The sequence below is a fragment of the Fundulus heteroclitus genome, chromosome 13 (assembly GCF_011125445.2).
Source record: "Fundulus heteroclitus isolate FHET01 chromosome 13, MU-UCD_Fhet_4.1, whole genome shotgun sequence".
In the NCBI taxonomy this organism is placed as follows: domain Eukaryota; kingdom Metazoa; phylum Chordata; class Actinopteri; order Cyprinodontiformes; family Fundulidae; genus Fundulus; species Fundulus heteroclitus.
In genome coordinates, this window is record NC_046373.1 from 34,149,809 (window position 1) to 34,176,911 (window position 27,103).

The window sequence follows — 27,103 nt, forward strand, 5'->3', positions numbered from 1 at the left end:
AGCAAACAGCCTTAAACAGGCTTGCTGCTGCAGTGACTCAGATAACTGAAAATTTGCACAGGGATATTAAAACAATTGGTTTTTCCAAGTGACTACTTTCACTTACAGATGACAGATTAAGATCTTGAGATCTTAATCTTTTTTCATCAAAATCTTTTTTCATCAAAATCCACATACATGATGTGGAATTTCTAAATTAAAGCCCTCCAAAATCTCTACATTAAGTCAATTTCACCTAAGGTGCTGACAATGTTGCTACTAAACGGTACATTTTCAGGGGATACTGTAACTTCAGCCTGACAGTAGAACACCTCCAGATGTTGCTCAACAAATTTCACCCACATCTGATGTGTAATTTCAAAGTAAAAGCCCTTCAAAATCTCTCTATATATTCACTTAGACCTAAGTTACTAATAATGTTGCTACTGACCCTTATGTTTTAAGGGAAAAGTTTTGATTCAGCGTGACAGTAGAACACCTCCAGAGGCTGCTCAACAAAACTCATTAAGATTTGATGTGGAATTTCAAAATAAAAGACTGTTCCAACATAACTATATACACTATATTGCAAAAGTATTCGCTCCACCATCCAAATTATTGGAATCAGGTGTTCCAATCACTTCCATGGTCACAGGTGTATAAAAACTACGCATCCAGACTGTTTTCACAAACATTTGTGAAAGAATGGGTTGCTCTCAGGAGCTCAGTGAATTCCAGTGCGAAGCTGTGATAGAATGCCAGCTGGCGAAAAATCCAGTTGTCAACTTTCCTTGCTCCTAAATATTCTTGAGTCAACTGCTGTATCATAAGAAAATGGAAGTGTTTGGGAATGACAGCAACTCAGCCATGTAAACTGTCGAAGCAGGGTCAGTGGATGCTGAAGCACATAAATCGTAGAGGTTGCCAACTTTCTGCAAAGTGAAACACTACATGCCTCCAAACTTCATGTGGCCTTGAGATACGCTCAATAACAGTGCAGAGAGCTTCATGGAATGGGTTTCCATGGTTGAGCAGCTGTATATAAGCCATACATCACCAAATGCAATGCAAAGCCTTGGAGACACGTTCTTTGGAATGACAAATCATGCTTCTCCATCTGGAAATCTGATGGCAAGACTGGGTTTGGCGGTTGCCAGGAGAACGGTGCTTGTCTGACTTCATTGTGCCAAGTGTAAAGTTTGGCAGAGGGGGAATTATGGTGTGGGGCTGATTTTCAGGAGCTGGGCTTGGCCCCTTGGTTCCAGTGAAAGGAGCTCTGAATGTTTCAACAGACCAAGACATCTTGGACAATTGCATGTTCTCAACTTTGTGGGAACAGTTTGGAGCTGGCCCCTGCCTCCTCCAACATGACTATGCACCAGATGATGCATTAATGTGGTGTACATTGCCATTTGTGGGATGGACATAAAAACAGGCTCTTCCCTGGTGACGGTGAGGGAACCACTTACAGCCTTGTTTTCCAGGAAAGAAGGATGTCGAAGAAACAGCGAGGGTAAGTAGGCCTATGTCTGTATGATACAACAGTTAGATTCTGTTTCTTATTTTCAATATGAGAAGCCATATCATAAAGGATGAGCAAAGGTTTATGAATACCAGCTTTGTTTTATATTTGTCAAAGCCCTAGATTTGACATGTGCTAACCTCCCCTCCCTTTGAAAGGTGTGTTTTACATTGATCGCATTCTTCTTCAACAATAGCTGCATGCTACCCACTCAGAATATTAACAGTGACAGGAAAGGAAAAAAAGTCATGCTCATTAATAAATGGAGGGTCAACACAGTTAGGCTGACAGAATTGTCACCCAAGAACTAATAATACTTTTACATAGATGTTTATGTTGCCGTAATAATCTGTAATATACAAACACTTATTGTTTTTTTTCCTTATGTTCTCTAAAAATATTAAATTCTTTTGGGGAAGTTACCTTTTGTGGCAACAATTATTAAATGTGTTTGTTATTAAATTTGAAATTTGTATTGCACTGATAGTACTCCACTACTGTTCCCTTAGAGTTTTACAGTTCTGGCTGTTTGGGGTTAGTACAAAACATTTTTTTTTATCTTTATTGAAAATGTTACATTTTTTTTAAGATTGACCAACGTTTTCTTACAGCAAACTGTTATTAGTCTGTTCTACAGAGCAAAAAGAAAAACATAAAACGTAACCTTTTCATGGTTCCTGAACCTTGTTTTATTTTGTGTGTGTAATTGGTATGTACATAGTGTGAAAATGGAAACCTCAGCAATTTGAATAAAGAGAAATGTAAAATCTTAGGTTGAGTTGCTTTTTTTAGTTGTCACTAAAAACGTAAGGGTTAGTAGCAACATTGACAGCAACTTAACATAGATATTTTGAAGGGCTTTAATTTAGAAATTCCACATCATGTAGATGAATTTTAATGAGTAACATCTCGAGATCTTGTTTTTGTATCCCTGTGCAAATTCTCAGTTGTCCAACATCGCAACAGCAAGCCTGTTTAAGCCTGTTTGCTATTTTTTTTAGTACTTATTCAGGCCAAAAAGTGACTACCCAAAATATAAATTTCCATATTCACCAGCAGACCTTGATAAAAAATATTACATAAAGATGTGAGAAATTATTTCAACTAACTGAAGTCGATATGTGTAAAAAAAACAACAATAAAAACCAAAGAATAAAATAGGTCGATACAGGTCAAACACGTTGCTTTTATTTTGGAAAGTCGTCTCAGGCTTTACTACCATAATGTATGTTGATGCATGACCTACAAAACCAATTGAGGGCTGCATGACCACAGTAAACTCCATGTTCATTGCAAAATCGTCTCACTTTTCTTGCGGAATATCCTCTTGCTCCCCCTCGGTCCGTGTATCTTTTGGTCATTGGATTTTCGTTTCAGAAACAGGAATTGAAAAAACAAAAACAAATGGCCATTTGATTTTTGTTGTAAAATACAAAAAAGAAAATCGAAATACAAAGCGTTTATCTTTCTCACTGTCAAAAGGGGAAAAGTAAAATTTGAAAAATTATTTGAATTTAATTTTCTATTTTGGGTAACAAAAAACAAAAAAGCTTTTAAACAGAAACAGAAAAACGGCTCGTTTGTTCATACTCCGGAAACCGGATGTGGTTCCTACTGCCTGAGACTACTTTCCAAAATAAAAGCAATATGTTTGACGTGCATCAGGGTATTTTATTATTATTATTTTTTACACATGACGACTACAGTTAGTTTACATAATTTATTTCAGTTTTGTGTAATATTCCTTATTATTGAGGTCTGCTGATGAATATGGAAATATATGTTCTGGTCATAGTCACTGTTTAGCCTAAATAACTACTAAAACAATAGCATACAAGCTTAAACAGGCTTGCTGTTGCAATGACTCAGATAACTGAAAATTTGCACAGGGATATTAAAACAATTGGTTTGCCCAAGTAACTACTTTCACTTACAGATGACAGATTAAGATCTCAAGATGTTACTCATCGAAATCCATCTACATGATGTGAAATTTCAAAATAAAAGCCCTCCAAAATCTCTATGTTAAGTCAGTTTGACCTAAGTTGCTGTCAATATTGAATGGTTTTTAGTGTATACTGTCACTTCAACATGACAGTAGAACACCTCCAGATGTTGCTCAACAAATTGCATCCACATCTGATGTTGTCACTGTTAATATTCTGAAAGGGTAGCATGCAGCTATTGTTGAACAAGAATGTGATCAATGTAAAACACACCTTAACATTCAGGTTCAATTAATACTTTTCTTTTGATAACAGATTTGTTACTTTTAAAAATGTGAAAGTGGATTAAAAACATAAAACAACCGTAAAGTTTATCAAAATTATGTGTGTGTGTGTGTGTGTGTGTGTCCAAAAAAGCTGGACGATGCTCTTATGTTGTAGTTCAACAAGCCCGATATTCATAAAACTTTGGTCATCCTTTGTGATATGGCTTCTCATATTGAAAATAAGAGACAGAATCTAACTGTTGTATCTTAGAGTCATAGGCCTACTTACTCTCGCTGATTCTTGGACATCCTTCTTTCCCGGAAAAACAAGGCTTTATGCGATACATTCATTCAGCCAATAACAAATAAGACAAATTTCCACTGAGAGTCTCTTTTGTCCAAATTATAGAAAGATCACAACAAAAATGTTCTGTGTGCTTTCTTCTTAGACTGGCTAGTAATTTTTTTTAATTCATATTAATTATTATTTTTATCTGTGTATGACAAAAAATATTTAGTTTCCAATACATTGAGAAACCTAATATACACTATATTGTATTGTATAAGTATTCACTCACCTGCCTTTGACTCTTCTGGGAAGGCTGTCCACAAGGTTTAGGAGTGTGTTTATGGGAATTTTTGACCATTCTTACAGAAATGCATTTGTGAGGTCACATACTGATGGTGTACAACAAGACATGGCTCTCAGTCTCCACTATATTTAATCTCAAAGGTGTTCTATTGGGTTGAGGTCAGGGCTCTGTATAGGCCAGTGAAGTTCATCCACATCAAACTCTTCCATCCATGTCCTTATGGACCTTGCTTTGTGCTCTGGTGCTCAGTCATGTTGGAGGAGGCAGGGGCCAGCTCCAAACTGTTCCCACAAAGTTGAGAAAATGGAATTGTCCAAGATGTCTAGTCTGTGGAAACACTCAGAGCTCCGTTCACTGGAACTAAGGGGCCAAGCCCAGCTCCTGAAAAACAAACCCACACCATAATCCCCCCTCTGCCAAACTTTACACTTGGCACAATGAAGTCAGACAATCACCATTCTCCTGGCAACCGCCAAACCCAGACTCGTCCATCAGATTTGCAGATGAAGAAGCGTGATTTGTCACTCAGAAGAACGTGTCTCCAATGCCTTGCATTGCACTTGGTGATGTATGGCTTGGATGCAGCTGATCAGCCATGGAAACCCATTCCATGAAGCTCTCTGCACTGTTCTTGAGCTAATCTTAAGGCCACATGAAGTTTGGAATCATGTAGTGATTGACTTTGCAGAAAGTTGGCAACCTCTACGCTCTATGCACTTCAGTATCCACTGAACCCGCTCCGACAGTTTACGTGGACTAACACTTCGTGGCTGAGTTGCTGTCGTTCCCAAACATTTCCATTTTCTCATGATACAGCAGTTGACTCAAGAATATTTAGGAGCGAGGAAAGTTGACAACTGGATTTTTTGCCTGCTGGCATCCTATAACAGCTTCATGCTGGAATTCACTGAGCTCCTGAGAGCAACCCATTCTTTCACAAATGTTTGTGAAAACAGTCTGCATGCGTAGTTTTTATACACCTGTGACCATGGAAGTGATTGGAACACCTGATTCTAATAATTTGGATGGCGGAGCGAATACTTTTGCAATATAGTGTATATAGTCATGTTGGAACATCATATCAAATCTTAATGAGCTTTGTTGAGAAGCCTCTGGAGATGTTCTACTGTCACTCTGAATCAAAAATTTTCACTTAAAACATAAGGGTTAGTAGCAACATTATCAGTAACTTAGGTCAAAGTGAATATATAGCGAGATTTTGAAGGGCTTTCACTTCAGATGTGGATGAAATTTGTTGCGCAACATCTGGAGGTGTTCTACTGTCAGGCTGAAGTGACAGTATCCCCTGAAAATGTACCGTTTAGTAACAACATTGCCAGAAACTTATGTGAAATTGACTTAATGTAGAGATTTTGGAGGGTTTAATTTAGAAATTCCACATCATGTATATGGATTTTGATGAGTAACATGTCAAGATCCTAATCTGTTATCTGTAAGTGAAAGTAGTCACTTAGAAAAACCAATTGTTTTAATATCCCTGTGCAAATTTTCACTTATCTGAGTCATTGCAACAGCAAGCCTGTTTAAGGCTGTTGGCTATTTTTTTTTAGTAATTATTCAGGCTAAACAGTGACTATGACCAAAATATATATTTCCATATTCACCAGCAGGCTTGAATAATAAAGAAGTATTACATAAAGCTGTGAGAAATTATTTCAACTAACTGAAGTCCACATGTGTAACAAAACAAAGAATAGAATAGGTTGATACACGTCAAACACATTGCTTTTATTTTGGAAAGTAGTCTCAGGCATTGGTACCGTAATGCATGGTGTTCGCATGACCTTCAAAATGAAGGGAGGGCTGGCATGACTGCCGTGTCCACAGTGGCGGCTGGCTTGACCGCAGTAAACTCAACCATGTTCATTGGAAAATCGCCTCACTTTTCTTAGAAAATATCGTCTTACTCCCCCTCTCACCTGGGATATCTGCGCTGAGATTTGTATGGATGACAAGCCTTGTTTTGTCGTGTCTAAAATCAAATCTGCGTAAGGTTCTTAAGACATTTTATTCTGAAAAATGTGGTGCTTTTGCATGCAGAAGTGACCACTTCCGGTCTCGGAATATGAACAAACGAGCCTCTTTTTCGTTTACGTTTTAAACCATTTTTGTTTTTTCTTACCCGAAATGGAAAATGAATTTCAAATAATTTTTCAAATTTCACTTTTCGCTTATGGACAATGAAAAAGACAAACGCTTTGTATTTCGATTTTCTTTTTTGTATTTTAAAACAAAAATCAAATGGCCATTTGTTTTTGTTTTTTCAATTCCTGTTTCTGAAACGAAAATCCAATGACCAAAACATACACTGACCCCCCTCTCACCTGGGAGATCTGCACTGATATTTTTATGGGTGACAAGCCTTATTTTGATGTGTGCAAAATACAATCTGCGTAAGGTTTGAAAGACATTTTATTCTGAAAAATTTGGTGATTTTGCCAAACATACGTGACCACTTCCGGTCTCGGAATATGAACAAACAAGACTTTTTTTCGTTTATGTTTAAAAGCATTTTTGTTTTTTGGAAACCGAAATGGAAAATGAAATTCAAATAATTTTTCAAATTTTATTTTTCCTTTTTTGACAATAAAAAAGAGAAACGCTTTGTATTTAAATTTTCATTTTTGTATTTTAAAACAAAAATCAAATCGCCATTTGTTTTTGCTTTTTAAATTCGTGTTTCTGAAACAAAAATCCAATGACCAAAAGATACACGGACCCTAAATGTTTAATATATTCTTGATTGGACTTGAAATTGAAAATACTGCTTTCCAAGGGACAAAAAAATCGTATTATTCTTATTTAAATATTAAATTGAAAAATTGATAAACTTATAGACTAAATAAATATATGATAAATACAATATTATATATTATGATACAATATTAATTTACGTTGTATTTATTTATTTTTATTTTTTTTACCTCTGAATATAAAAGGTGGACATATCCTTTTTATTATTTTATTATTTTTTCTGGAATAAAAATCCACATCTTTGGTAAATATCCCCTTTTGAATGAAGAACTGCAGGTCACAAAAGATTACAAACGAATCCATTGCGTGATCAAAACTGTGGGAGTGCACAGTTAAGTATAGAGAAAACCAAATATTTAAACTAATTTAAATGTAAACACAGTATGACAGCGAGAGCTACGTTCTTCGAAGGCATCTGGGCACTGAGCTATTATATACACTGGAGTGCTGATTTAGCCGAAAAACTGAAGTCACTGGCCGCCATCTTGCTACTCCCTACTCTCACAGAATCCCATTGGATTTGGTTGCAACAACAAGCAGTTTTCTGGCTGTGTGAAAACGTTTCATAGGTAATTTTACAGTCAGTGTATGTACTAACACTATCAACTACTAGGAAATTAGGTGCTGAAATATTTTACATGTTATTCATATATATATATATATATATATATATATATATATATATAAAGTATGTGTATATGTATGTGTATATGTATATATATATATGTATACATATATGTAAATATATGTCTTTGTATATTGTTATTTATATATTTATAAATGTTATATATATCCGTCCGGCCATCCGTCTTCTTCCGCTTATCCGGGGTCGGGTCGCGGGGGTAGCAGCTTCAGTAGGGAGGCCCAGACGTCCCTCTCCCCAGCCACTTGGGCCAGCTCCTCAGGAGGAACCCCAAGGCGTTCCCAGGCCAGCCGGGAGACATAGTCCCTCCAGCGTGTCCTGGGTCTTCCCCTGGGCCTCCTCCCGGTGGGACGTGCCCGGAACACCTCACCAGGGAGGCGTCCAGGAGGCATCCTGACCAGATTCCCGAGCCACCTCAACTGGCTCCTCTCGACGTGGACTCGACTCTGAGTCCTCCCCGGATGACTGAGCTCCTCACCCTATCTCTAAGGGAGAGCCCAGACACACAACGGAGAAAACTCATTTCAGCCGCTTGTATCCTTGATCTCGTTCTTTCTGTCACGACCCAAAGCTCGTGACCATAGATGAGGGTAGGAACGTAGATCGACTGGTAAATCGAGAGCTTCGCCTTTTGGCTCAGCTCTCTCTTCACCACAACGGATCGGTACAGCGCCCGCTTCACAGCAGACGCTGCACCAATCCGCCTGTCGATCTCCCGCTCCATCTTCCCCTCATTCGTGAACAAGACCCCAAGATACTTGAACTCCTCCACTAAGGGCAGCACATCCTCCCCAACCCAGAGGAGGCCCTCTACCCTTTTCCGGTTCAAGACCATGGTCTCGGATTTGGAGGCACTGATTTTCATCCCGGCCGCTTCGCACTCTGCTGCGAACCGCTCCAGTGAGAGCTGTAGATCACGCCCTGATGAAGCCAATAGGACCACGTCATCCGCAAATAGCAGAGACGCAATCCTAAGGCCACCAAAACGGATCCCCTCAACACCTTGGCTGCGCCTAGAAATTCTGTCCATAAAAGTTATGAACAGAATCGGTGACAAAGGGCAACCTTGGCGGAGTCCAACTCTCACCGGAAACGAGTCCGACACACAGCCGGCAATGCGGACCAGACTCTGACACCGGTCGTACAGAGACCTGACAGCCCTTATTAAAGGGTCCGGTACTCCATACTCCCGGAGTACCCCCCACAGGATCCCTTGGGGGACACGGTCGAATGCCTTCTCCAGATCCACAAAGCACATGTAGACTGGTTGGGCAAACTCCCATGCCCCCTCCAGAATCCTGCTGAGGGTGTAGAGCTGGTCCAGTGTTCCACAGCCAGGACGAAAACCACACTGCTCTTCCTGAATCCGAGATTCGACTATCCGACGGACCCTCCTTTCCAGAACCTCTGAATAGACCTTACCAGGGAGGCTTAAGAGTGTGATCCCTTTGTAATTGGAACACACCCTCCGGTCCCCCTTTTTAAATAGGGGAACCACCACCCCAGTCTGCCAATCCAGGGGAACTGCCCCCGATGTCCACGCAATGCTGCAGAGCCGCGTTAACCAACACAGCTCCACAACATCCAGAGCCTTAAGGTACTCAGGGCGAATCTCATCCACCCCTGGGGCCTTGCCACCGAGGAGCTTTTCAACAACCTCGGCAACCTCAGCACCAGAGATGGGAGAACCGGACCCAGAGTCATCAGGCTGTGCTTCCGTAATGGAAGACGTGTTGGTGGGATTAAGGAGGTCTTCGAAGTATTCCGCCCACCGAAACACGACGTCCCGAGTCGAGGTCAGCAGCACACCACCCCCACTGTAAACAGTGTTGGTACTGCACTGCTTCCCCCTCCTGAGACGGCGGATAGTGGACCAGAATCGCTTCGAAGCCGTACGGAAGTCTTTCTCCATGGCCTCTCCGAACTCTTCCCATGCCCGAGTTTTTGCGTCGGCGACCAGCCGAGCCGCCTGCCGCTTCGACCGTCGGTACACATCAGCTGCTTCCGGAGTCCCACAGGCCAAAAAAGCCCGGTAGGACTCCTTCTTCAGCTTGACGGCTTCCCTCACCGCTGGTGTCCACCAGCGGGTTCGAGGGTTGCCGCCGCGACATACACCGACAACCTTGCGGCCACAGCTCTGACTAGCCGCCTAAACAATAGAGGCGCGGAACATGGTCCATTCAGACTCAATGTCCCCCGCCTCCCTCGGAACGTGTTTAAAGTTCTCCCGGAGGTGGGAGTTAAAGCTCCGTCTAGCGGGGGACTCTGCCAGATGTTCCCAGCAAACCCTCACAATACGTTTGGGCCTGCCAGGTCTGACCAGCTTCCTCCCCCGCCATCGGAGCCAACTCACCACCAGGTAGTGGTCGGTGGAGAGCTCCGCCCCTCTCTTCACCCGAGTGTCCAAGACATACAGCCGCAGATCACATGAAACGACAACAAAGTCGATCATTGAACTGCGACCTAGGGTGTCCTGGTGCCAAGAGCACATATGGACACCCTTATGCTTGAACATGGTGTTTGTGATGGACAATCCATGACGAGCACAGAAGTCCAACAACAAAACACCACTCGAGTTCAGATCAGGTGGGCCATTCCTCCCAACCACGCCCCTCCAGGTCCCACTGTCATTGCCCATGTGAGCGTTGAAGTCCCCCAGCAAAACGAGGGAGTTCCCAGGAGGGGCACTCTCCAGTACCCCCTCCAAGGACTCCAAAAAGGGTGGGTAATCCGAACTGCTTCTTGGCGCATAAGCGCAAACAACAGTCAGAACCCGTCCCCCCACACGAATGCGGAGGGAGGCCACCCTCTCGTTCACCGAGGAAAACCCCAACGTGCAGGCACCGAGATGGGGGGCAACAAGTATGCCCATCCAAGCTCGGCGCCTCTCACCATGGGCAACTCCAGAGTGGAAGAATGTCCAGCCCCTCTCAAGGAGACAGGTTCCAGAGCCAGAGCGGTGCATTGAGGTAAGTCCGACTATCTCTAGTCGGAACCTCTCAACCTCGCGCACAAGCTCAGGCTCCTTCCCCACCAGAGAGGTGACCCCTCCCTGGGCTGGCACCTTACCGTGGTGGAGGGGTTTGAGTGTCCCAATGATCCTAGGAGCTATGCTGTCAGGGGCTTTAAGCCCCTAGTAGGGTCACCTAAGGCAGACAGGTTTTAGGTGAGGGACGAGACAAAGCGCAGCCCAAAATGCCCCTTATGACGAGCAAGATTCCCTCGCCCGGACGCGGGTCACCGGGGCCCCACTCTGGAGCCAGGCCTGGAGGTGGGGCACGTTGGCGAGCGTCTGGTGGTCGGGCTTTTGCCCATGGAACCCGGCCGGGCTCAGCCCCCTTCCGATGGGCTCACCACCTGTCGGAGGGGCCAAAGGGGTCGGGTGCAATGTGCAACGGGTAGCAGTAGAGGGCGGGGACCTTGGCGTTCCGATCCTCGGCTGCAGAAGCTGGCTCTTGGGACATGGAATGTTATATATATATATTTAAATGAATAAAATGCAAAATATTTCAGCACATGACTTTCTCAGTACTTGATAGTTTTAGAACATAACATAAAACTATATGGCATTTGACATTTTAAAAGTCTTTAAAAGTCTATGGCGGCTGGTGGCTTCAAAGCGACTCGTTCTAACAGCGGGCGATTAGCACTCCAGTGTATTATATAGCTCAGTGCATCTGGGTCCTTTGAAGGCAACAAGGCAATAAGCCGTAGTTCCGGGTTGGTACAGACTGACCGAGCAGGCAGCTCCCCCTGCTGTCTGATCAAGGGTACTACCCACAAGTCACTGATCATTTTTACCGTTGGGGCGGTTGTGTCAAAAGTGAAAATAAAGGCGTAACTTGTAAAGATGAATTTGTGACTCACAGGAGCAGATTTGTGCAGTTGTACTTGTTGATTTGTATTTGTGTTAAGGGAAAAAAAATATAAAAAAATATTTTTTTGAAGATTTTAATACACGTGTTTGAATTTGTTTTGCACCATTTGTTTTAGATCAACTGTAGCAGAACTGAATGACAGACACTTATGATGTGCAACTCAGAACACAATTTGTGTACTTGTACTCAAGAATTTGAAGAGGTGTAACTTTATTTTGTACTTGTGACAGATTTAAAAAAATCTACAATTACAAAACACCAAAATTACAATGCACAAATAGTTTAGCAACAATAGTTCTGGACCATTTGGAGTAAAACTGAGAATGTATGAGGTTTTTGATGTGCAACTCACAGAACACAATTTGTGTACTTGTACTTAAAATTTGAACAGGTTTAAAAAAAATTGAACAGGTGTAAAAAAAATTTGTACTTGTAATTTTTTTTTTTAAGAATTTAACTCCCTCTACAACTTCAAATTCACACTTACAATGCACAAATCCTATTGGAACAAGATTACCTTCATATAATCTCTACTTCATATGTTGTTTAAGAGGGACTTGGACTGAAATCTGGAAATGTATTCATAACCACTTTGCTTGCTAATTTTCAACAAGTCTTAAGGGTTCTTTAATTTGTGATGCAAAGATTATGAATTATCTGGTAATTGGCATATAGTATCTGAAATTATTTAGAGAATATTTTTGTGGTATTTATTCTTAGTTACTTCTTTGCTCACATTCAGAGGACCATATAATGAGATCATAAGCATGCAATCACCATAAATAACACCTTTAAGAGTTGGGAGGGAAAAAGCAAGAGAGGAAATGACTGGAGGATGGGGGATGGTGTGTAGTTTCTCTGTGTGCGGGCAAGTTGTTGGGTGTATAGGTGTGTAGGAGTAAGTTCAGTATATCCTATGTTTAATGCAGTTTATATATTTTATGTAGAAGCTATCTGTAATGGCAAAAAATAAAAATAAAATACCAACACAGTGCTTCAGATTGCCAGTTTGCAGTATTATAAGATTCTGGTAAAACTGCATGGTACTTAAAACACTCATCAGATCAAAAGCTATATCTAATTTAAAGGAGACCTCATGAAAATCCAGATTTCTCGCCATTAAGATAAGATAAGATAGGCTTTATTGATCTCACGTTGGAGAAATTCACTTGTCCCATCGGCTCAATAGTCAATCAATAGTTAGAAGAAGGTGCCAAAAGTAGGAAAAGGTGCATCAGTTATATACAGTGTATCTTCATATATACAGTGGATCAAAAAGAAAATTAGAAAAAAAATAAGAATAAAAATACAAAAGAAATCGCAGTAGGCAGATGATGTCATATGTACAAATACAGTTTGTTGCGTACTTGGAGTCTCTATGAGTGCACAAAAGTTATTCTCTCTAGGTGCTGCATAGATATCCTTATATTGTGTTTGGGTCATGTTTTTCAATAAATTGATTTACTGTGGAACTGCTAAAAATGGTCAATGATTTATAGCTAACCAGAATCCGCCATTTTTATTTCTTGCTGCGAGTTCAAAGATGACAAACTTCCAAGTGGATAAAAATAGAATAGAAATACCCTTGTTGTCCCATAGTAGTGGGTGTGACAGTAACAATAACAAGCGGACAGGACACCCCAGAGTTACACACTAGATCAGGTAATATGAATAAAAAAAATTATTTAAAGTTAAGTTCTATATCAAAGGAGAATGTAATCAGAAAGGGAGAATAAAATTTTAATTTATAATATGGCTGTCATGTTTGGTTTAAGATGTCTGACCAACGTGCAGAAAACACCGGCACACAGGAGGCAGTTTTACAGCTTTTATTGATCTTTCAAGCTAGAGTTCAGGAAGAGTCTTAGGACGGGGGAAACTCAGGGACCGACTTGGGCAGGTTACACGAGATCTGTGAGGTAAGGGAGACGATTAGCAGAGTTTCACTTAGAGAGAGAGTTCAACTAAAGAGGCGAATGCTTACTACGGAGCTCTAGGAACTAAGCCGGGGGGGGGGGGGGGGAGTGAGGTGGACTCAGCTGATGTTGAAGGAGCAGATGACAGGGAGACCGGTGAGCGGAGGTGAGGCAGGGTCCGAGCAGCGCCGACGGGTCCAAGGATCCGGAGAGAACAGCGAGAGGAACCAGGAGAGTCCGGGGTGACCAGGGTGAATCCGGAGACGGAAACCTTGTGCCCGACTTGGTACATCCAAGAGAGTTTGAGGGGGAGGTCGCCAGGGCAGAATGTGAGCGGGTAGTGGATTCGGGAGCCTGGTTTTCAAAACGTAGAGTCACACGAGGGAAAGGTCCCAAAAAACACGAGAGCACTGGAGAAAAACACACGAGACAGATATTAGATCCAAAACGGGGATCGAAAAAACTCACAAGCATGAAGCTCTGGTGGTGGTTGTGGCCTTTAGGCATACCGCAACAAGGTATGCCTAAAGGCCAGACAACACTCTGGCATCGTCTCGTTGTTCGTGCGCTGTTCTTACAGTGCGCTGAGACGCCGCTGGACACGCTGCAGGTGTGTCGGTCCCGCCCACCAGTCAACTGCTGTCACCTGTGAGCAGAGGAGAGGAGGAGAGCGCAGAGCCGGTAAGGCTGCGCGGCTCTGCCTGCTGAGTCCTGAAAACGGCATATACAGGTGAAAATACACACATTACATAAAAAAAGAAATGCCAAAGACAGCAGCTGATTTACAGAATGGTGTGAGAAACTTATGCAATATACATGATTGTTCAAGCAAATGCATGATACATTGAAACTTATTTTAAAGAACTTACCAAACTCATCTTGTCTGTGGTGGACAAACAATGCGTGGTTCTGTGAATTCTGAGTTACCAGCCAGTCAACATTCACTCTGCTACAGAGAAGAAATAAAAAGAACACAAGCATGTCAGGAAATCACTGCAAGCTTGTGTTTATCCTACCTAGGCATTTGTCAAGTCAGCCAACAAAACTAGCAGAAAAACAACTTTGCATTTAACACAGGGAAGAAAACAGAGAGATGCAAAAACATTGTCATTCCATATGTGTCAGGAATTTCTTAGAAACTCAGGATCATTTTCTCAACATACATTGATGAGCCAGTTGAGCACCTAGACACATTTCTTCTTCAGCAAGCACCCTGCCAAGTCCGAATTTGAGACAATAAAGGAGTTCTCATTACATGGTCCTCTGTGTTGTTATTATTTGGCCATTTTAATATAGTGATATGTGAACAAGGACTTTCGGTTTAGGTGTGCCTATTCAGTTTGGAGGGGGTTGTGAATATATTATGTCTCTGATGTGAAATGGTAGAAGACTGCTGGGAGAGAACAGTTGAGGAGAATATGAAGACTGATGGAAGTAGGGTTGCCAACTCCTTCAAAAATAAATAGGGGACACTTTTTGGCCAGCCATCGTCTTCTACCCTACTGACATGATGATTTCTTTTTTTGCATTTTCTTCTGTGTATGAAATGACTTTGTAAACATTTGACTCAAAATGTAAAATATTTTAGACATATTTTTGTTTCTAAATATGGGTCTGTTCCATTTTTCAAGGAACAGTAGGCAACCCTTGATAGAAGAGTTAAAGAGAGTGAACAAAATAGACTGACAAAAACACAATGAAGCAGAGTGGAGAAAATATGTAGATTGATAAAGGGGTAAAGCAAATGGGTGGGAAAAAACAGACAAGTTTTGAAGGCAAAAGGAGGATGGGGTAAAAGAACAAGACAGCGTGTGTAGTCGTGAATAGCTCATTTCAAGCCCAATTAACTCCCTAAGCCCGCCCATACCGATACCGGTAGGGGCCACTAGTGGCGGGGCTGGGGCCCTTTTATGTCCAGCTTTAAAGCTAGGTAAAACAAAAAGTCACTTTTTTATAAATCCTTTTAAAAAAAGCGGCTTTAAAGTTTCTAAAACAAGTCACCAATTTTTTATACATATTTGTTGGTTTTACAGCACTTTAAATGGCTGGCCTTGTCAACAAGGTATAGCATGTCTTTGTCCGTTGTGTCTTGGTGACATAATTGTCGTGTGTACCGGACACTGTACAACTCAGCCAGCATTGCTTTGCACATGTGCTGCATTATGCACGCAGCAGGCACAGCCAGCTTGTTGTTTTTGTTTATCTCTTCAGTGATGTTGATTTTTCGTAGAACATCTGCAGTCGTGATTTGGAAGACATTATGAGGGAGAGTTATGCTGAGATAGAGGAATCTTCTGACTCTTGCACAGATTTTGAAGCGGAGGAAGATGAGCAGCTGCTGATTCTTGACCCGGTTCATGCATAAGATGTATGGTTACTTTTTATTTCCAGCATTTTTACCTTATATGTTGATAGGGTTTTTAAATATAACCCCTTTTATCCTAGAATGAAAAGCACACAAGAAGAGGACAGAGGATGACCCAAACGGAGAATTTCACTCCCTGAAAGTTTTGGTATCGTCTGTGCCGGGTCATCTCTGTCCTTCTGCCTTTATTATCACACATCAAAGAGGGGGTCAGGAGGGTTGGGTCAGGAGGTTTTCCTGACCCATAAAAAATAAAATGATTACATTCACATTTTCCTAACATTTCCCTCCTTTTAATCATTTTTATTTACAATTGGAGCTTAACGTAACCTACTTCAAGTACTCATTTCTTGCATTTTGCATTTTCAATGAGACTGTCATTTTGTTAAGCATTTAACAAGGGAAAGTTAAACTACGGGGTGTACTTCTTCAAGAGGGATTTGTGAAAGCATTTGATATTGAAACATTACATTTCCCATAGTTTTAGCAATCATAGACTTTAGGCATGGGATTACACAAGCAGTAAAAACACAAAAAATAATAAGAACAATAATAATGGGTGTCATTATTTTCAGTAAAAGGTGCCACCACGGTCCTGAAAAGAACCAGGAGAGGAAGTCCATACTTAGAGGAACAGCATCCTGGGACATTGCTCGTTGCAGATTCTTTAAGGCAGACATAGCTTCAGTAATATGAGTTTCATTTGCATCAGAAATATATGTACAGCAGAATGTTCCAATCATTACACATACACCACCTTGGCTAGCAGTTAACATGTCCAAAACTATTCTGTTTTGCAGTACCATTAAACGCATTTCACTTAATTGTTTGTTTTGTCCTTTGTTGATGTCCATCGTCATGTTCACTAGAGTCTTCATTCTATAGTCCAATGTCTCAATCATCAGCATAGATTTACCAACTCCAAACCACGGGAAAAGTGAAAGTCCTATTTTATTCGCTGTGCTCCAGTGCTTATGTTCAGAGGGAATGTTGGAACCCCATATGGGATCATGGGGTTGGAGCACTGAGCTGGAGCTGAGTTCTCTTTTCATCCTATCAGAGGAATGATGGTCCTTCACAGCTTGAGCTGAGATGATAACAGTGTGGCCAGAAACAAACACAGGTGCACATGTACCTGACCAGCTGAGGGGCAGTGATGGGTAAATACTGTCTCCTCCACACAGGAACCAGCCACCCTCTGTAGGAAAGTTACCTTGTGGTTTCCAAGTAGAACAGCTGGTGTACGTTCCATTAGGGAGGATGCCGCAGACAGAGTCAGAGTAAAGGTCAGTGATGGTACTCTGGCATCCTGCTGCATGTCCTACCTTCACCGTATCGTTCTCTCTAGGTGAGTGAATACACACTGGATGTTTCATTCCTTTAGGCATAACAGCCTTCATCTTGGTGGGATAGCCTGTGACATTACTGTAAGAGAACAGTGACGACTTTACTCCTTTGCACACTTGTTCCATCATAATCTCCCCAGTCGTGGCATTCATTAACTGAGCAGGCATAAACTGGAATGCATATGATGCAAAACAAATAGCCTGTGAGGTGTTCATGGGAGTTATGTACAAGGTAGGCTGCTTGGTAGATTTAGGCATGACAGAACACACGTAGCAATCAGTCTTGTTATGCTGCTGGATTACAGTTCATGCATACGTTTCCCATAAGTTGTCAACATGGTGGTTTGGGATATCACCCAGCCAAATCTTCATGGCAGTGGAGTGGATGAACCTCTTTTTCCTCTCACTCCTTGGATCTGGACTGAAACAAATAATGCAGGCAACAGCCACAACGCAAAAGAAGAAACCCCTTCTGCATGGGAACTCCATTTTTGCTAGGTTAGCAGAGATGTTAATTTTACCCAGGACTCTAAAGAACAGGGATCAGTTGATTTCTTCACCGACGTTGAGACCAGTGGCCCTAAAAAACCAAACCCCTTTGTGAATCAGACTTCCCCACTGTTCCAACCTTTAGGTACTTAACACTCTGTAACTTACAGTGGCTAAGGTGAATCCAGGAAGGTCTTTCAGCGATCTTCACAGCTGTTGGCGTGGTCAGGGGTACTTGGAATGGTCCTTCCCACCTTGGGCTCGCCCAGTTTTTCCTCCTGATGACTTTGACGAAAACACCCAGTCTCCTGGTCTCACTGCTTGTGGATCCTGTGGAGACAAAGGTTCTTCTGGCAGTGAATTTGCATTGGACACTTCTTTAGACTGCAACATTTCTCTCATATAGTCTGCTAGAGTTTTGTCTTCCTCCTCAGGTGGAGTCTGTATTGTGAACAGTGGTAATTCATATGGTCTGCCATATATTATTTCAAATGGAGTCAAACCACTGCTCGTTGGAGTTATTCTCATGTACAGTTTTACTAAGTCCAGACATTCTGGCCATGGTCTCTTTGTTTCTTCCATGCACTTTTTAAGTCTGGATTTAACTGTCCCATTCGTCCTTTCTATAAGTCCAGCACTTTTTGGGTGATAAGCACAGTGATTCTTTAAGGTTATAACCTGCTTGCCATTTGCTGAATCACCTGGTTCACAAAATGAGGACCGTTGTCGCTGTAGATTTTCTGAGGGATGCCAAAATTTGGAACAACAACTTTGCATATAGCTTTAGCTACTGTCAGTGCATCTGTGTGCTTTGCTGGAACTATTTCAACCCAATTTGAAAATGCATCAATCATTACCAGACAGTATTTGTAAGGGCCACTTTGTGTCAGCTCAATAAAATCCATATGCATCACTTCAAAGGGTCCCTGTGGTTCTGGAAACTGTCCACGTTTTGGTCTTATGTTACCTTGAGGATTATGTCTAACACAGATTGTACAGGCTTTACAAAATTTTTTGCATAAGAATAAAAATCCATATGTTGTAAAGTGTTGCTGTATTACAGTCACCATACCCCCTGTTGAAACATGGCAAACGCCATGGCTCAACATAGCTGCTGCTTGGAATAAGCTTTTTGGGAGAACTGGTTTGTTACAAATTGTATAAAAGCCTCCTAAATTTACTGTTGCACCATTTTTTACCCACATTTGTTTTTCTGCAGTTGGCGCTGTTTGTTGTCTGTTTAACAATACTTCTGAATCGATGATTTGTTCTGTTTTTTGCAGCAGATAAATATCAGAAGGACCAAATTGTCCTGCTGCTGCTTCTTTTGCAGTTTCATCTGCAAGCCTGTTTCCTCTTGACACCGTATCAGTACCTTTTGAGTGTGCTGTACATTTTATTAAAGCTATTTTATTTGGCAATTGAATTGCTTCTAGCAGTTTTATAATTAATTCTGCATGTACTACAGTTTTACCTGTTGATGTTACCATGCCTCTGCGTTCCCATTGTTTTGCAAAGAAAAAGATAGCAGAAAGTGCATACTGACTATCCGTATAAATTGTCACATCGCATCCTTTCATTAGTTCACAAGCCCTTATTAATGCAATTAATTCAGCTGCTTGTGCTGAATGATGCGATTGGATTTGCTTCGCCTCAGTTACATTATGTGGAAGTGATACGACGGCATAACCTGTTTTTGTTTTTCCTGAATCATCTTTAAAACAGGAGCCATCAACAAAAAGTACTTCTCCTGTTGGCAACGGGACATCTGTTAAGTCTGGTCGCGGGAGCTGTAACTGCTCTGTCTCTGTCTTACAGTCATGTGGTTCTCCTTCATCAGCAGTTGGAATTAATGTGGCTGGATTTAACACTGTACATCTTTTTATTTTCAGATGAGGTTGTGACAAAAGTATGGCTGTATATGACAACTGGCGTGCAGGTGAAAGGAGATTCATTTTTGCTTGCATTAACAACACATCGACTGCATGGGGGACTAATAAAGTAGTAGGGAGAAAAAGGACGACTTCTGCTGAACTTTCCACGGGGGTAGGGCTGCGGTGACTGGGTCTAATCTTTTTGAGTAGTAAGCTACAGGTTTGAGTTTATCACCATGAGGCTGTAACAACACAGAGGTCATACAACTAGCTTTACAGTCGACTGTTTGGATGAATGGTTTTTGATAGTTTGGTAGAGCTAAGACAGTTGCTGAGATAAGCTCTGCTTTTAACTCTGCAAATTGCTGCTCTGCTTCTGGGGTCCATTGGATTATCGCTGACATGGCCATCGGGGTGTCATAGATAAGATTTAAGAGAAGCTGAGTTTTCTCTGCATAGTGTGGAATCCAAACTCTGCAGTAATTGCATAATCCTAAAAAAGACATCATTTGTTTTTTAGTGACTGGTTTGGGCGCACTTGCTATAGTAGTTTTTCGATCTTCCTGTATCCTTTTACCTTCTTCTGAGATAACATGGCCTAAGTAACGGACTTGTTTCTGCACCCACTGCATTTTATCTTTGCTTACTTTGTTTCCTGTTTTAGCCAAATGATGTAGCAGCTGCAAAGAATCTGCCCTACACTGTTCGGCTGTTTTAGACGCAACTAAAAGGTCATCTACATACATTAACACTTGGCTTCCATGCTTTGGATTAAATCTCTCCAAGCATGTTAAAATGGCTTGGGTGAAAATTGTAGGACTGTCTGCAAATCCCTGTGGCAAGCGTGTGTACGTATATTTTTTCCCCTTGAACGTAAAAGCAAACCAAAACTTAGAGTCCGGATGCACTTGTACTGAGAAGAACGCATTACTTAGGTCAATCACTGTGAAAAATTTGCTGTCAGGATCCAGTGTGTTTAACAATGTGTGTGGATCTGGGACATTCGGAGCGCGCGTTTGTACAGCTAAGTTCACTGCTCGGAGATCTTGTATAATGCGCCAATTCTTTCTGTCTGCTTTTTGTACGGGAAAAATGGGCGTATTACATGGTGAATCTGGGCATGGCCTAATTATTCCTGCATCCAATAAATTTTTTATAACTGGCTTTATACCCTCCTGTGCTTCACGTTTTAGCGGATATTGTTTTATTTGTGGTCTGTATTGCAATTTAGGAACTATTTTAACTGGTTCTATAGTTGTCAATAGCCCTACATCAGTTGGCCCTGTGGACCACAAAACATTTGGGATATTTTTTAAATCATTTTCATCGGATTCTGATTGCAAAGAATGCTGGATTATTTTATCTCATGCTAAACCTTGGATGCGAGGTTCTGCATCGAACAGAACTTTGTAAGGCTGTTTCCATAGTTCTGTACTAGGGCTATAAAGCCAGCCTGTTTTGTGTGGACATAGCTGAAAATCAGACGCTCTTTCTGCAGCTTTTAAACACGGGCCTGTATCTCTCCACTCTGGTTCATTGGTCTTAAACAATGACAAAAAAGGTTCCCATGGTAAGCCATACAATTTTTGCATCTGTGTAGAAAGCATAACAGTAACTGCTGCGAATGATCTCCCATCTGTGTACATATTTTGTGTAGCCACAATTGTAGTTTCCTGTTTCAGAAACTGTTTTGCAAACTTTTCATCTGGGTCACATGTCACAGCACACATTCATAGTGGTATGTAGATCAGCTAACGGAATTTCATCCTCTGGATTTGACAATGTGCTTCTAGCATTATGCATGAGTTCACTTTTCTCTTTTATTTGGAGCAGAGATGGTAAGCATAGTGCATAAAACACAGGAGGATTTTGTTGCAGCGACATTACATGTTCTACACGGACAGCTTTCATTCCATCCTGTGTTGGAAAAACTGCAATGCCTAATTTTTCCATTAAATCCCGTCCTAGCAGATTAATGGGGCAAGTTGGTGACATTACTACAGGAGCATGCAACTTTTTTCTTGTTTGAGGGTCTTTTATTTCTATTGCTTTTGACATTCATTCTTGGGATGTTTGACTGTTTGCTGACTTTACAAAAATGGGCATTTTAGATGCTATTAGTCCAAGATTATCTTTTATACAAGTTTTGCAGGCTCCTGAATCGCATAAAAAGGTAACTGGCTGTCCATTAATTGTAAGTATTATGTATGGTTTTTTCTTTTAATGCACTTAAAAGCTCCCATGCTCCATACACATCTACTGTTTTTAATGGCTCTGGATCCCCATTTGCTCTAGCCCCTAGTCACGACTCATATGAAGAACCGCCCCTGCGGCCTCTTCCCCGTCCCCGCAGATGAGGGGTTTGTGTCTGATTGGGACATTCCCTGGACCAATGGTTGGGTGACCAACCATTGGTCACCCTGAAAGCCCCCTCGGTTCTCATGACCGCCCCTGCCGCCTCGGAAACCTCCTCGACGTGTCACACGTAGGATCTGCCCAGAAAATTTGTGTCCCCCCTCCAGACGCACCACTTCCCTTTTTAACATTTTTTTCGGCGTGACGCGCATATTCCATAACTGTGGTTACATTAGACGTTGCCAGTGTAACTAAGTGTTTTTTAACCCACGGGGAGATATGCGGCTGGAAACCTCCCATTAACATATTTTTTTAGCTGTTGCTGATATAGTGTGTCATCTCCGTCAGCGTGCGGGATGCCACTGTGAAACCTATATTCTTTTTCAAAACGTATTTTGAACTCATCTACGTCTTCCCCTATTTTTTGTTTAATGCACCCCAAATGTCCATAATCTGCTCTCCTGCGGAAAACTGCACGCGCGGCATCTGCTACAGCTGTCAACTGCTGTCTCTGCTCGTTCCCCATTTGTGCTTGATCATCAAATATTCCGCCTTGTGGATTTCTGCCTGTATAATTCGCTCTTATTTTACCCCAATGTTTTCCCACTGACGACTGTAAGGCTTGTCCGAACTCATGTCCATTTAAACCATATGAGTTATAAATTCCCTCCATGTCTTGGATCCATAATTCTGGATCTTCCTGTGGAGAAATTACCCCTCCCACAGCTTTCCTAGCTTCCTCTAATGACCACGGACGGAAAACTGGGATTGTTTGAGGCTGCTGAGCTCCTATATTAGGATTTGCGACCTGCACCGTAGGATACAATCCTTTGGACTGGTCTGTTGATAACAAATGATCTGATTTACTCAGTCCATCTAGGTCTGGGTACAGACTTGAAATATCCGTGGGGGAATTTAAGGGATTATACGGTGGTGGTCTGTCTTCTTCAGTTGCTACCATGGTTTGCGTTACTGAAGTATTGTTCTGGCGGGTTCTTTTTTGTTTAGAGCCTAAAATTGTAGGAGACCAAATAGGTGATGAAGTGGGGCTTTGACGGACCGGTGCTGCAGTCGCCGGTACATCAGCCACCCCACTCCCTCCTGCAGGTCGGGGCTATCTCTGCCTACGGCCCCGCGGTTGCGTTTCATTATCTTCAGGGCGCACGAACATCACAGTTGTCTGACGATCTGCTTTATTTTTAGCTCGCGCATCCTGCCTATTTTGTGCTTGAATTAACCAACAGCGCGCAATTTCAAGCACTTTTATTTTTTTAATATTTTTTTCTCCCCTTTTTCGTACTTGCGCTTGTTTCTAGCCTATACAAAACGTTTTCCCATTGATTCACTTTCAACACACCATCTATTTTATACTTTTTCTTCCACTTCTCCAAGTATTTTAAATTATTTGGATCAATCTGATACATAAATTTTTCATTCCCTATGGGATTTCCTTTTCTACTTTGTCCTGAACCCATCCTACTTACTTTTGCGTTGTGTTTATCTACCTTCCAGGACCTTAATCCTGTTTTTTTTTTTTTCGTTTCTCTCTCTCTCTTTTAAGGTACCGTTCAGGTCTTTAGCCTGAGTTTTTTAGCTACCTATAATTCTACGACGGACTGAAAACCGGTCGTATTGCTTCGAGGGACTCAAACCTCTCGATTTAACTTTTCGGGGATTTTTTAATCACCCGTAACAAGGGACTGAAACCGCTTGAACACCTGTTCGGGGAACTTTTAATCACCCGAAACCCAAAGCAACAGATTTTAACCCATCCATCCATCCATTTTCCGAACCGCTTTATCCCTCATGGGGTCGCGGGGGGTGCTGGTGCCTATCTCCAGCGTTCACTGGGCGAGAGGCGGGGTACACCCTGGACAGGTCGCCAGTCTGTACAGATTTTAACCGATCGCTTTAAAACTTACTTGCTGTGGTGTATTTTTCTCCCGGCTGGATCCCGTCAATCCCTCGTTGGCGAAAGGAGTTAACCTATGACGAGGAAATTACCTCCCGAGACTTTAGACAGGTCCTTGACTCCGATCACCGGTGGGTTTCAGTGTGTCCGCTCCTCTCGTCAGCGAGCCGATATTTTGGGATCCAGGTCACAGCACCAGGCTGATAGGGTTATTAAATATAACCCCTTTTATCCTAGAATGAAAAGCACACAACACAAGTTTCAGACTGTTCTAGAAGAGGACAGAGGATGACCCAAACGGAGAATTTCACTCCCTGAAAGTTTTGGTATCGTCTGTGCCGGGTCATCTCTGTCCTTCTGCCTTTATTATCACACATCAAAGAGGGGGTCAGGAGGGTTGGGTCAGGAGGTTTCAGGAATTTACAGCATGGGGGTTAAAAAGGGTCAGGAGGTTAAAAGCAAAGAAGGAAACAATTGGAATTGCAGATGGTGATTTCTCACCAGCTTCATGCACAGCTGGATAAGGGAGACATTCCTTATCTGAGAGAACCATTTGTTATTCCTGCCTTGGGGTAAATACAACAAAACCTTCCTGAAAGCAAATTCTTAAACAAACCAAATGGCTGTAACTTGATAAAAAATAAAATGATTACATTTACATGTCACAGGTCCAGGACACATGTCAACTGTAATTAGTTACAGTCATGAATAACACAGCTGTTTTATGTTATTTTGCTATTTTTGGAGAACTGTAGGTAATAACATCATCCCGTGATCAGAGAGTTTAGCTTCACTCCTCCCTTCCCCGCTGTTGCAGCAGAAAGCTAGTGTTACATTTTGACAAAGCTTATAGTGAGAGTGGCTTAGATTACCCTGAGCTATCTCTATAGTTATGCTGCTATAGGCTTAGGCTGCTTGAGGACATTAGGGTCTATTTCTCTCACTCTGATAAGATCTCCTACTGTTCTCAAATTTGCATTGTTTGTTGTCATTTCAGCCTTTATCTTTTTGTTCTCTGTCATTTTTTTCTTCATAGTAGGTACACGTAGTCTGGCGTTCTGTTAGCTGTGACATCATCCAGGGAAGACAGATCACCCCCTATTACAATACAACGTAGAAAAGATTCCTGGATCAATGTGTGCTTCTGTGCTTTTTGTCTCTCTTGTTGTGTTTCTGCTCTGCCTTCTCTAACCCCCAGTCGGTCGAGGCAGATGACCATTCACACTGAGCCTGGTTCTACTGGAGGTTTTTCCTTTCCACTGTCACTTCATGCTTGCTCAGTATTAGGGATTGGTGCAAAGCCATGGACAATGCAGACTGTCCCTGTGGCTCTGCACTCCTTCAGGAGCAGTGAATGCTGCTTGTCAAGACTTGATGCAATCTACTGGGTTTCCTTAGATAGGAAATTTTTTTGACCAATCTGTATAATTTGATCTAATCTGTATAATCTGATTGAATTTGACTTGGGAAAGTGCCTTTCCCAAGGCACTTTCAATCAGATTATACAGATTTTATAGATACAGATTATACACTTTTATTTATATAGCGCCTTTCCGGCGCTATATACATAAAATTGAATGTAATTAATTACTTTCACTATCGGCTAGATGATGTAAAAAAACACTTTATGAAATGGTGGTATCATTTATACCTTTCTAGTACGACTAATGTTTTACAACGGTTTTGTTTTATGGTATTTTGCCCTTTTTGGAGAGCTGTAGGTAAAAATGTATCATGTTGTGATCATAAAGTTTTGTTCTCCCACTCCTACCTCCCCCTGCTTCTGCAGCCCAATAGAAGCCTCACTTTACTGTCGGCTTCACTGATCCAAAAAGCATTTATACTTTTCCAATACAACTAATGTTTTACAACGGTGTAAAACATGTTTCTTAGATTTTTTTATTGATAAGTATTCGTTCAATAAAATTGTTGCTTTAGACAAATGAATATTTCAGCTGATTTTCTCGTCTTTGTATTGTGTATTATGCTGTACACAATGGTACATTTGATGAAACAGGGAGTAAATCTTATGAACAGAACAAATAGTCTGTAATTTGCAGAAGTCCAATGGAAATCCTGCAGGCTGCCCACTAAAACCTTTGTGGAACAAATATGCGTCAACTGATTCATTCCAGATTTGTTGCAGTTATAGTCAAGATGTGGATCTATTATTAATTAAGGCTTCGCCTATAATTCCAAAGGGGTTTTCATGATGTTTTGCAGAGTTTATTTTGGAAAAAGAGCGAGGCTCTAAATTGTAGATTTTTTTCTTTGTTTAATCACCCATAAATCAGACATGGTGACATTTGCACAATAGTGGCTCCAACTGAATAATGTTCTTTGATGCATTTGTGTCACTCAAATACTAACTTTTAGATTCACACCTTATAACTTTGGAACTGTACTTGATTTTCTTCAGATATGCAATTCCAGGTGAAAATTGGTCCTAAAACCCTCTTGGCTTAAGTGGTTAAAGAATCAAGACTCTTATGGTATTGTGAATAACATATTTATTAACGACTATTCCTATTTTTATGTGTCATTCAGATTTTGCTTTAATGCCATTGCCACCCATCAATGTGGACCTTCCAGTGAGCCTCTGAGTGGTGGGATGTCTCAGTTTCTTCCTTCACAGACTCCCAGTGGGTCCATAACTTCAGAATGCCCAGAGAAACATTGTCTTTATTTGCAATAAAATGCACCCTGCATTAAAGGAGGAGATGACCCTTTTCGTCTATGTGTGCCCTTACAGAAGAGAGTTGCCCATTGCTCTGTGGAAGTTAGTCACCTAATCAGAGTACAGGAGCATAGAATATTTGTTTGGCGTCAGCATAGCAACAGTGTGCAGGTGTGTTCAGGATTTCCTTTCAGCAGCAGTGAGGTTGTTGGTGCCAGAACAATTTTGTTTTCCAGCCAAAAGGGGGTTCAGGGAAATGGCAGAATTCTTTCAGAACAGGTGGTATTTTCCCATCTGTGTGGGTGCAATAGATGGCTCCCACATACCAAAAATTTCATCTCAGCAGTACCGCCCAGACTATTACAGCTACAAGGACTGGAACTCAGTAATCGTCCATGGCAGTGGACAGTAATGTTTCTTTTTCAATGTTTATGCAGGACTGCCAGGGAGCAGACTCAATTAAAATAAATTTTATTTATGTAGCAATTCCCAACAAATGTCATCTCAAGGTACTTTACAAAGTCAAATTCAATCAAATCATACAGACAGATTTATGGGGCTAAAATA

The 27,103-nt window shown here is 41.5% G+C and overlaps 1 protein-coding gene across 1 annotated transcript; it reads right to left on the minus strand.

Moving 5' to 3' along the window:
• Positions 1-13,622: 13,622 nt before the first annotated feature.
• LOC110368189 lies at positions 13,623-23,750 on the minus strand. The gene is made up of 4 exons (XM_036145932.1): positions 17,887-23,750; positions 14,388-14,467; positions 14,097-14,229; positions 13,623-13,928 (listed from the first exon to the last, which is right to left on the minus strand). Exon 1 carries the CDS (start codon positions 19,683-19,685, stop codon positions 18,390-18,392), a length of 1,296 nt encoding a protein of 431 aa, XP_036001825.1. The 5' UTR covers positions 19,686-23,750; the 3' UTR covers positions 13,623-13,928; positions 14,097-14,229; positions 14,388-14,467; positions 17,887-18,389.
• Positions 23,751-27,103: the final 3,353 nt, after the last annotated feature.

Excerpts from the sequence above, each read along its gene's own strand:
- LOC110368189 (XM_036145932.1), bottom strand. The coding sequence starts at position 19,685 with ATGCAAGCAAAAATGAATCTCCTTTCACCTGCACGCCAGTTGTCATAT.